The sequence below is a fragment of the Mobula birostris genome, chromosome 8 (genome assembly GCF_030028105.1).
Source record: "Mobula birostris isolate sMobBir1 chromosome 8, sMobBir1.hap1, whole genome shotgun sequence".
Classification (NCBI taxonomy): Eukaryota; Metazoa; Chordata; class Chondrichthyes; order Myliobatiformes; family Myliobatidae; genus Mobula; species Mobula birostris.
In genome coordinates this window covers 135187725-135199880 of record NC_092377.1, presented here as the reverse complement: position 1 = coordinate 135199880, position 12156 = coordinate 135187725, and the positions used below count along the sequence as shown (strand labels likewise).

Below are 12156 nucleotides of genomic sequence, written 5' to 3'. Positions count from 1 at the left end.
TCGGCATGGTCCTGTTGGCCCAAAGGGCCTGTCACCAGGATTGATTCTGTAAATATACTGAGTGCGTGAGTCACCCTCAAAGCACCAACTTTCATGCTAAAATGACAAATGGACTGCTTTATTGTCAGCAGTCCATTCCCAACACTGTCCTGAATACATGTCAAATGAATCTAAAGTAATCAGTACAGAGCACGATTGCAGGGAAAGAGCAGCGAAGAGCGACAATTGAATAGTCAGCAAAGGCACGATGGGGAAACGAGTCTCCCAGGCAGTTAAGTCACAAAAATACACAGAATAGTAAAAACAGACCAAATTACCGATGTTTGATGCTATCTTGTACCTGCACCAAGAGTGAAATCCAGTCCCAAATCCTTTCTATTCCCAACTATTCATCTCCATCCTTTTCCTTCTCCCCACCCCTATTCCCTACTCACCCTCACCTCACTCTCCACCTCCCACCCACATTCTCCTCCCTTATTTCCCTTACCTCTCCCCTTCATTCACGACCTTCTCCTCCCCAACTCACTTCCCATTCCCATCTCCCCTCACTCTTTATCATCTTCCCCTCCGTTTTCACCCTCATCTCTTCCCCGCTCCTCACTCATCTCCTCTCCCCTCTCATCCTCGCTCTGTTCTCTCCGCCACTCCTCAACCCCTCCCTATTCCCCCACATTCTCCCCTCTCACCCCTTCCAGCACCGCTGCTCTTCTCCCCCACCCCCGAAACTCACCAAACAAAACTCTCCCATCTGCTCCTCTCTTCCCCTCCCCGTTTCCCGGGTAACCGCAGGTTCCAAGGTCAGGCCCAGTCCTCGGGTTCTCCTGTCGCCTCCTCCGCCGCTTCCCGCCCCGGACGGGCTCCGGGGAAGGAGTCGCCCGCCCCCGAGATGCTGAGCAGACTGAGTGCCCTACTGCAGCAGGCCGTGGAGACGGTGAGGTGCTGGGGCCGAGGCCGGGCGGCGAGCAGCGGGTCCTCAGCTCCGTCTAGCCGGGCCTTCGCAGCTCATCCGGGGGGTTGGAGAGGCGAGGGCCCGGGACTGGAGGGGAGGGAGCCGGGGCTGATCGGCGCAGAGCGGCCCGTGTGGCAAAGGTGCAGCAGGGAGAGGGAGGCGGGGGAGTGCAGGGTCTCCCTCTCCTTGTGGATGAAGGGAAGGGGGAGAAAGCATGGGTGACCGGGATAGTGGGCTTGGGGGGAAGTGGCAGCAGGGCTCTGTTGTTGAACCCACTGGATCGGTAATGATTAGACCACAAAACCATGGTTAAATAAAATGTGATTATAATGACGGAGACTTTAAGGAAGGAGAATATGAAACTCTGAAAATAAAAAACGGTGGGGGGGGGGGGTGTTAGAGAGAGAATGTGTTAAAGGACCACCCAACTTTAAGCCTGGAAAAACTGTAAGGAAAACGTACAGGTTCCGGCAATCATTCCGGGGACGGAAAGATTACTATTGTGGGATTGTTGTTTAATAGCGTTAGATAAAGGAACCACATCCTAGTTAACTTAATCCAAGAATATAAATTAAGCTCCAGGAGGCTAGTTTATCCCCTTGTTCCGTTTAGGAAGAACACAACTTTTAGCTCAGCACTACTCTCCTGCACAAGCCCCACATCCCTTAGCTCTGTTAAAGTATGAAAATTATTTTTAAAAAAACAACAGGAATTCTGCAGATGCTGGAAATTCAAGCAACACACATCAAAGTTGCTGGTGAACGCAGCAGGCCAGGCAGCATCTGTAGGAAGAGGTCTGAAACGTCGACTGCACCTCTTCCTACAGATGCTGCCTGGCCTGCTGCGTTCACCAGCAACTTTGATGTGTGTTGCTTGAAAATTATTTAACCCTTTTCTTGAGTAGACATGGTGGTTGAGTTCCACAGCTCTCTTGGAAAACAGAACAGGGTAGAGTCCCCCTGTGGCTGTAGCCCTGAATAATAAGTAAAGTACATTGTGGGGACAGGACGGCCTACCGGGGGAAGCTCCAGCAACTGGATCTCTGGCACTGAGGCTGGCTCTGTGGCTCAGAAAGAGAGAGCAGAGGAGTGCATTAATGATAGGGGATTCTGTGCATGTAAGATACCCGGATGGTACGTTGCCCCTGGGTGCCAAGGTCAGGGATATCTCGAATTGGGTCCACAGCATTCTCAAGGGAAAGGGTCAACAGCCAGAAGTTGTGGTACATATTGGTACCAAAGAGAATATAAAGGGTTAGGTAGAAAGCTGAAGAGCAGGACCTCAAGGGCAGTAATCTCTGGATTGCTGCCTGTGCCATGCACCAGTGAGGGTAAGAATAAGATGATTTGGCAAGTGAAAGTGTGGCTGAGGAATTGGTGCGGGGGGCAGGTTTCTGGATTATTGGGATCTCTTCTAGGGAAGGTAAGACCTGTGCAGGAAGGATGGGGTACATCTGAATTTGAGAGAGACCAATAAGTTGCAGGCATGTTTGCTAGAGCTGTGGGGAGGATTTAAACTAATTTGGCAGGAGGATCGGACCCAGAATGATGGGGCTGAGGATAAGGCAGTTGTTACTTAAATAGACGCAGTGAAGGGTGGGCAGATGGTAGGGCAAAATCACAGTGAGTGGGACGAATTGAAGTGTAACATGTGGGCCAAATCAAAAAGGGTTATGAATACAGGAATGAAGATGATATATTTGAATGCACACAGTACATGGAATAATGTAGATGGTCTTGTAGCACAGATGGAGATAGGCAGGTATGGTGTTATGGGCATCACTGAGTTGTAGCTGAAAGAAGATCATAGTTGGGAGCTTAACATTCAAGGATACACATTGTATTGAAAGGGTAGGCAGGTAGATAGGGGGAGTGGCGTGGCTCTGTTGGTTAAAAAATGAAATCAAATCCTTAGAGGTGACATAGGATTGGAAGATGTAGAATCTTTGTGGACAGACTTCAAAACTGCAAGGGTGGAAAGGCTCTGATGGGAGTTATATACAGGCCTTTGAACAGCAGCCACGATGTGGGGTACAATGTATGATAGTCAAGGGTGATTTGAATATGAAGGTAGATTAGAAAATCGGTGTGGTGTTGGAAAAGGGAGAGGGAATTTGTAGAATGTCTACAAGATGGCTCTCTAGAGCAGCTTGTAGTTGAACCCACCAGAGAAAAGGCAATTCTGGATTGGGTGTTGTGTAATGAACCAGATTTGATTAGCGAGTTTAAGGTAAAGGAACCCTTAGGATCATAATATGATAGAATTCACCCTGTAGTTTAAGAGGGAGAAAATAAAATCAGTTGTATCAATATTACAGTGGAATAAAGGGAATTACAGAGGCAATGAGAGGGGAGCTGGCCAAAGTTGATTGGAAGGGGAGACTAGCAGGGATGACGCCAGAGCAGCAATGACTGGAGTTCTGGGAACAATTCAGAAAGCTCAGGGTAGATACAACTCAAAGAAGAAGTGTTCTAAAGGGAGAATCTCTGTCAGGGGAGTTGAGTATAGGAGCAAAGAGGTCCTTCTGCAGTTGTACAGGGCCCCGGTGAGACCAAAGCTGGAGTATTGTGTACAGTTTTGGTCTCCAAATTTGAGGAAGGACAATCTAGCTATTGAGGGAGTGCAGCGTAGGTTCACGAGGTTAATTCCCGGGATGGCGGGACTGTCATATGTTGAAGGGGAAATCTTGCCTGACAAATCTTTTGGAGTTCCTTGTGGAAAGAGCAGGCAAGGTAGACAAAGAAAAGGCAATGGAGAGTTGGCTGGTGGCGCAATGACATCAGCGCCGGACCTGGGAGCGGAGGTTCCCGGGTTCGGAACCAGTTGGGTCCGCTCCCGAGTACGCTTTCCATCCGTGCCGAGTGGAGTGTCGAGATCGCAATTCGACCTTGTAAGATAAAGGGGAAATACTGCGAAAATGTCTGTGTAAGGAGTGGTGCGCCACACAGTCTCTCTCTATCTCTCGCTCCGCGCCTTGTAAAAAAAAACCATGAAAAAGACATCATCACGGATGCGCGCATGCACACAGGCACACACCCAAAAAAAAGTCAGTGGATGTTGCTTACTTGTAGTTTCAGGAGGCCTTTGACATGGTGCTGCACATGAGACTGCTTAACAAGATCAGAGCCCACGGTATTACAGGAAAGATACTAGCATGGATAGAAGATTGGCTGACTAGCAGGAGGCAAAGTGGAAAAACAGGTGCCTTTTTTGGTTGGTTGCTGTTCCACAGGGGACTGTTTTGGGACTGCTTCTTTCCACGTTATATGTATATCAATGATTTGGATTATGGAATTGATGACTTTGTGGTCATATGTGCAGATGATATGAAGATATGTGGAAGGGCAGGTGGTGTTGAGGAGTCTGCAGAGGACTTAAACTTGGGAGTCCCTTTGCATCATGCAGGTTAACTTGCAGGTTGAGTCGGTGGTAAGGAAGGCAAATGCAATGCTAGCATTCATTTCAAAATGACTAAAATATAATCGCATGGATGTAATGCTGTAGCTTTATAAAGCATTGGTCAAACTGCACAGAGTATTGTGAGCAGTTTTAGGGCCCTTATTTAAGAGAAGATGGGCTGGCATTGGGGAGGTAAATGAGAATGATTCTGGGAATTAAAGGTTTAATATATGAGGAGCATTTGATGCTGTGGACCTGTATGCTGGAGTTTAGAAGAACGTGGCAGAATCTCACTGAAACCTATCAATTATTGAAAGGCCTGATGGAGTGAATGTGGAGAGGATGTTTCCTTTTGTGGGGGTGTTTAGGACCAGAGTGCACAGATTCAGAATACAGGGACATTACTTTAAAACGGAGATAATGAGGAATGACTTTAGCAGAGGGTGATGAATCTGTGGAATTCGTTGTCACAGATGCCTATGAAGGCTAAATCATTTGGTATATTTAAAGAGGAGGTTTATAGGTGCTTGATTAGTCAGGGTGTCAAAGGTTACAGAGAGAAGGTAGGAGAATTGGGTTGAGAGGGAAAATAGATCAGTATGATGGAATGGCAGAGCAGGCTCAATGGGCAGAATGGCCTAATTCCGTTCCTACGTTTATGGTCTTATAGTACAACTCAGGAACATGCCCTTCTCTCAGGCTGTGAGACTAATGAATACCCTGCTACCACTGAGGTCTCGTCAGTAGGACAGCGAGCTGTTTGCTGTTTACCTGTGCTGTGCACTACATGCATTTTCGAATTGTACTTTTCTAATTTATTTGTGGTAATATTTTGTTTAATGTGCTGTGTGTGACATATATATTGTGGGTGCACTGTGGGCCAGAGTAACATTGTTCTGTTTGGTTGTATATATGTATAGTCAGACGATAATGAACTTGAATGTGATGTTATTGCAAATTTATGATGTCTAATTAAACTGATTCCTTCGACACACGCATAGTCCCATATCCTTTCATCCTCTGCATTTTCATGCACTTATAGAGTCATAGAGCACAACAGCATAAAAACACAAAAACAGGCCCTTTGGCCTATCTAGTCCATGCCAAAATATTATTTTGCCTAGTCCATTGACTTGCACCTTGACAATAACGTTTCATACCCCTCCCATCCATGTACTTATTCAAACTTCTCTTAAATGTTGAAATTGAACCTGTATGCACTAAATACCACCAACAGCCATCCTGGCAGCACATTCCAGACACCTAGCAGAGGGCGTTTAAAACCTGCCCTGTATACCTCCTTTGACTTTCCCCCTCTCTTATTAAATGCCTGGCCACTAATATTAGACGTGTTGACTCTGGGGGGACAAAAGATACTGGCTTTCTAAATCTATGCATCTCAATTCTATAAACCTTTATCAGGTCTCACCTCAGCATCCACCATTTTAGAGAAAACAACCCAAATGTTTCGCGCCTATCCTTATAGCACACATTCTCTCATCCAGAAATGAATGCTATAGTCCAGTTGTGCCGAAGCAGTTTTTTGGAGATCTCTATCCAAGACTTTTGGATAGCTAGTTTCCCAAGATTCATGACCAAGAAATTTCTTCTCACCTCAGTCTTGAATGCAGACCCACATCTTGAAACTGTGACCTCCGGTTCTAGACAACCCAGCCAGCAAAAAACCACAGGCCTGTCAGGACCCTTAAGAATTTTGTATTTTTCAGAGGTTGAGTTTCATTCTTGCAAACTCAAGAGATAATAGGCTCAATTGTCTATGTTTCTTCTGGTATGACTAACCCACACACCGAGAATCAGTCTGAGAAATCTTCATTGTATTCTGTCAAAAGTATTGGTGATGAGCAAATTACTGTAACAAAATGAGGAGGAACAGAATTTAGAGGCACAGCTTAATGAAGGTCAAGCAGCAGGGGTTGTGGAGGATTGTCTGGGGTTTAGGTCCAGAACTGTTTGCGGTTGGTTCCTGAGGATGGAAGGGCATTTTACCAAAACAGTGTTTTTGAATGGGTTTGGGAACAGTGCTGTTGAACGGTGATGTCTGGGACCAGCTGACTGGACATCTGCAGATACTACCTGATCTGAGGTTGATGTCTAGGAGTGGAGGACAGAATAGTTTGAGGTGACTAAAATCATCCTGGGAATGGAATATGTCAGGGCTCATCCTTGGGAGGATGCCTTTCCTGGATTTCTGTTGGGGTGATGTAGACATGGAGGGAGGTGAATGGGTGTGGAGGACGGGAATGTGAGGAGATGGGGGGACGGTAGTCAGGAGTGGGAAAGAGGTCGAGGGGATAGGGGAATTGAGGAGGGGAGATGATGAGAACTGGCTCTGTTGGTGTCTTGGGGTTGGTCTTAGAATCACACAGCATAGAAATGGCCTAATCTCAAATAATAATGAGGCTGTCTACAGAGACGAAGTCATCACCCTGACACAGTGGTGTCAAGAAAATAACCTTTCCCTCAAAAACAAAGGAGCTGGTTGTGGACTACAGGAGGAATGGAGACAGGCTAGCCCCTATTGACATCAATGGATCTGGGGTTGAGAGGGTGAACAGCTTTAAGTTCCTCAGCATAAACATCACCAAGGACCTCACGTGGTCTGTACATACCAGATGTGTGATGAAAAAGGTACAACAACGTCTCTTTCACCTCAGACAGTTGAAGAAGTTTGGTATGGGCCCCCAAATCCTAAGAACTTTCTACAGGGGCACAATTGAGAACATCATGACTAGCTGTATCACTGCCTGGAATGGGAACTGTACATCCCTCAATTGCAGGTCTCTGCAGAGAGTGGTGCAGACAGCCCAGTGCATCTGTAGATGTGAGCTTCCCAGTATTCAGGACATTTACAAAGACAGGTGTGTACAAACAGCCCGAAGGATCACTGGGGACCCGAGTCACCAAGCTGCTACCATCCGGGAAATGGTACTGCAGCATAAAAGCCAGGATGAACAAGCTCCAGGACAGCTTCTTCCACCAGGCCATCAGACTACTTAATTCATGCTGACACAGCTATATTTCTGTGTTATATTGACTATCCTGTTGTACATAGTATTTATTATAAATTGCATATTGCACATTAAGATGGAGACGTAACATAAAGATTTTACTCCTCGTGTATATGAAGGCTTAATTAATAAAGTCAATTCAATTCAATTTGGCCCAACTCGTCTATGGAGACCAAGATTCCCATTTAAGCTCGTCCCACTGGCCTGCATTTGGTCCATGTCCCTCTAAACCAGGGGCTCCCAACCTTTTTTATGCCATGGACCCCTACCATTAACCGAGGGGTCCTTGGATCCCATGTTGGGAACTTTTGCTCTGAGCCTTTCCTATCCACGTATCTGTCCAGGTACCTTTAAATGTTAATGTACCTGCCTCAACCACTTCCTCATTCCATATACTGACCACTCCTGGATGAGAAAGTTGCCTTTCAGGTTTCCTCTCACCTTAAACTTATGCCAACTGGTTCTTGATTTCTCAATGCTGGGAAAAAGACTGTGTGCATTTATCCTATCCATGCCCCTTATAATTTTATACATTCTGTAAGATCATCTCTCATTCTATCTTACAGTGAGAAAAGTCCCAACCTGCTCAATCTCTCTCCATAACTCAGTGCTTAGAGTTCCATCAACATCCTCATAAATCTCCTCTGCACTCTTTCCAACATAATGGCATCTTTCCTATAGCAGGATGACTAAAACCGAACGCAATATTCCAAATGCAGACTCACCAAAGACTTTTATGATAACATAACGTAATATCCCAACTTCTGTACTCAATCTCCTGACAAATGAAGGTGAGCATGCCAACAGCCTTCTTCACCAAGCTGTCTACCTGTGATGTCACTCTCAGGAAACTGTACTTGTATTCCTAGGTCCATTTGTTCTTCAGTTCCCCAGGGCCATTCACTGCCTTACCCTCATTCATCTTCCCAAAATGCAATACCTCGCTCATCAAAGTTGACCTCAATTTACCATTCCTCAGTTCTCTTACCCAACTAATCAAGTTCCCCCTGTAAATTCTGAAAACCAAATAATGGCACCACCTTATTTTTGTGTCATCTGTAAATATGCCTTGTAAATTCTTATCTAAGTCATTACTTTAGATGACAGACAACAATGGGTCTAGCACCATTCCTGGGGAACATTACAAGTTGCAGGCCTTCAATCCAAGAAACAACCCTTTGATTATTATCCTCTGCATCCTGCTATCAAGTCAATTGCATATCCATCTTGTTAGGTCTACCTGAATCCCATGCAATCTGACTTTCTGTATCCAACTACCACCATGAACCTTTTCAAAGGCCTTAATAAAATCCATATAGATCAATCTGCTACAATACCCTTGGTTACTTCTTCAAAAAACTCAATCAAATTTCTGAGTCATGGATCTCCCACACACAAAGTTGTGCTGATTATTCTGAATTAACTGCTGTCTTTTTCAAATGCATGTATCTCTGAAAATCCCCTCCAGTAATGTACCTACCAGAGGTGTTAGATTTACTTGTCTGTAGTTCCCAGGATTTTCTTTGCAGGCCCTACTTCAATAAATACACAACAGAGGTGCATAGGGTGTCAGGATTTGTTGGGGATCAGGATGCTTGGGGAATGCGTGTGGGTTTCATGATGTAAGAGGCTAATTTGGCTCATGGGATTGTCTAGGGAGGCATATTATCTAAACATGACAGTGTGGGGTCAAGTGTGTTGGTGATGGACACAATGGAAGTTTGGGATCTGCATTGTCTGGGTTAGTTTTGGGGAAGTAGAACTAGGGAAAGTGGTGTGTTGGGGGCAGGACTGTCTAAGCCTTTTGGTCAGGACTAGGCCTGTACAGGGATGGTGAGCAGGATTGTCAGGATAGTGCTTAGCTGTAGCATTGTTTCAGGAGTACTGCCAAGGGCTGTGCCATGGAACAAGGTGGGATTGTCTGAGAGTGAGAGAAGAACTCGACTGCTGTCTAGAGTTGTAGAAAAGACAATCCTAGTGTGTTGTATGGGGGTTGGTGGGCAGGCTGCACGTTGCTTCGTGGTTGCTGGACAGGACAGTCATTGTATTGGGGCAGGACCATCAGGGAATATTGTCTGGGGATAAGCAATTGTTCATCTGCCTATTGACTTGAGGTGGATGTCTGAGTCTGGTTTTGATGAATGACGTTCATGGTTCAGGGTGATCAGGAGGTGGAGACAACACTGTCCAGGTGAAGTATGGGATTCTTTAAGGTACTCTTAGGGTAGGGATGAGCCTTTGGTCAACTTTTAGGTAGTGAACAGGAGTGTCCAGAAATCCTATCAGTCAGAAGGGGAAGGGATTGTGTGGGAGTTGGACAATGATCTCTAGGGATGGTTCTGGAGCTGCTGGATGTGGTTTGGTAGTCCATTATATTTCATGCTGTTTTTACACATTGCCCTTTGAGTTGCAGTTCCTGACTGACTTTGCCTGGATTCTGACTGGGATTTTCCAGCTGCCACTCACTTCTGATATCTGCACAATCTGACTCAAAGTGAGGGGTTGACAGTCCTTGCATCAAGTAATCTGATTCCCTGGGAGTTATGCTCAACCGGAGTGCAGGGAGTGGAAAGCTGAGCCTTCAGTTGTCACAGCCCTGCTTTACTGAAGGCTTTGTCCCTATGACTGGGCACTACATATATACTGCCTGTAGTCCTTCTGAGTACTTCTGTGCAGTATTATTTTACCATGCAAAATGTTTTACCTTGAAAAAGGTATTGCTTGATAACTCTTTCCAAAACAATTCAGCATGCAATATTTTACTTCCTTTTTTCTGTTAAAGGAAGAAGGGCCTATTCAGCTGCTAGAGTCCTTCATCGGTCACTGGAAAGGAATCACCAATTATTACATTGTGACCACAGGTTTGGCTGCATGATTATATTCAAAGTCTTTGATGAATTAAAGTGGAATGGCTTATTTTCCAATGTACTGTATGGAACAATCCTTCAGGAGGGCAGAGGGCAGGGCTTCAGTGGGAGAATCAGGGGATTTGAGGAGCAGAGTGTTTGAAATATTAAGCCTGAGGTGGGCGTTGGTGAGAGAATTAGGGGTCTAAAGGGGTGGGGTTTACTGAGAAAGTTGGGTGCCTAGAATGGTGGGGGGGTTGATGGGAGAATTGGAAAACTAGGAGATAATTTTCCATGTGATTTAGGAGAGAAGAAATGGGCTTCAATGGACCTGATAGACTTGGCCTTGAATTTTTCCATACTCTTGCCAAGTTATAGAGTCATATAGCTGAGAAGTAGGCTCTTCAGCTCAATTGGTCCATGCCAACAGTGGTGCCCACCAAGTTGGTTCTGTTTGTCCACAATTGACTCATGTCACTCTAAATCTTTCCATGTACTTGTCTAAAAGTCTTTTAAATGTTGTTATTGTAGCTTTAAGATTGTTCCATGCACTGCATTTTGTCAATACTGATCTTGTTTGTTGGAGAAGGCTCAAGGGGTTAATTAGCCTACTCATTCTTATGTTCATTGTGCTCTTTACACAGTGTTAAGCATTGTTGCTACCTTAGTTCTAGGACTATCCTGTTAAAAGGTTATTGGTTTTTCCAGCACCTTACTCTGAACTAGTATCAAACTAGTTCAGCACCCTACATGGGCCCTTTAGCCTACTTTGTTCATGTTGACCGTGATACACTTTTTCTATATACCTGCCTGAGCTCCATATTATTCTGCGCACTTCCTTTCCACGTACCTGCCCCAATGCTTTTAAACTCCACTTCCTCTGACAATTTGTTCCAGATGATTACCTTCTGTGAAAAATCTACCCTCTCATTTCTTTTAAATTTTCCCCTCTCGCCTTAAATCTGTGCTCTCTTGTTTGTGACTCACCTGCCTCGGGGAAATGACTGTAACTATCTTTCGTACCTTATGTCCCTCATAAGGCCATAAACCTCTACAAGGTCACCCTCAGCCTCCTACACTCGAGTGAAAATAATCCCACTCTGGCCAAACTCTCTTTATAACTACAGCTCTATGTTCCAGGTAACATTCTGATGAATCTCTTCTGCATTCTCTGTCCTGCTGCTGCATCGTTTCTGCAGTGAGGCAACCAGAACTGCACACAATACTCTAAGCTCGGTCTAACCAGTGTTTTGTACAGCTATATCATGATGTTCTCTAATACACAATGCCTCAGTCTATGAAGGCAAGCATACCAAATGCCTTCTTCACCCCGTGTCCACCTGTGTCACCATTTTCAGCCAGCTATGGGCTCCTCCTTGGTCTCTATACATCAATGCTCTTGAAGTCCCTGCCATTTATTTATTTGTTTATGATTTAGAGATACAGCAGGGTAACAGGCTCTTCCAGACCAATGAACCCACACTGCCCAGTTGTACCCACGTAATCAATTAACTTGCCAACCCCATACATCTTTGGAAACTTGTGTGGTCATGGGGAGAACACACAGACAGTGGCAGGAATTGAACCCAGATCGCTGGTACTTTACAGCATTAAGCTAATCACTACACTAGCACGCTGCCCTGTATTCTATATGTCCTACCAGAATTTAACTTTCCATTAGATTATGTTCCACCTGTCATGACACCTTCCAGTTTTCCAGCTGATCTATGAAACTACCGTATCCTTTGACAGACTTTTCTGTGATCCGCCAGTTTTTTTTGTATGCAAACTTGCTAATTGGACCACCTGCATTCATAATCAAAAAGTAAATATCTGCAGCAACTCAGCAGGTCAGGCAGCAAAAGCACAGGCAAAGAGATAGTCAACTTTTTGAGCTGAGTCTCTGCATTAGGACTGAGATTATAGAGGAGAG

The 12156-nt window shown here is 45.1% G+C and overlaps 1 protein-coding gene across 2 annotated transcripts in view; it reads left to right on the top strand.

The window, feature by feature from the left end:
- Nucleotides 1-494: 494 nt before the first annotated feature.
- Nucleotides 495-12156, top strand: part of LOC140201736 (FHF complex subunit HOOK interacting protein 2A-like) — an 87179-nt gene continuing 75517 nt past the window's right edge. Inside the window, exons 1-2 of one of the 2 annotated variants that reach the window (XM_072266338.1) lie at nucleotides 495-931; nucleotides 10160-10238. In XM_072266338.1, the coding sequence (XP_072122439.1) occupies nucleotides 887-931; nucleotides 10160-10238 (124 nt within the window). In that variant the 5' untranslated portion in view covers nucleotides 495-886. The remainder of the gene's footprint in view (nucleotides 932-10159; nucleotides 10239-12156) is intronic. The other variant, XM_072266337.1, reaches the window with a different exon arrangement.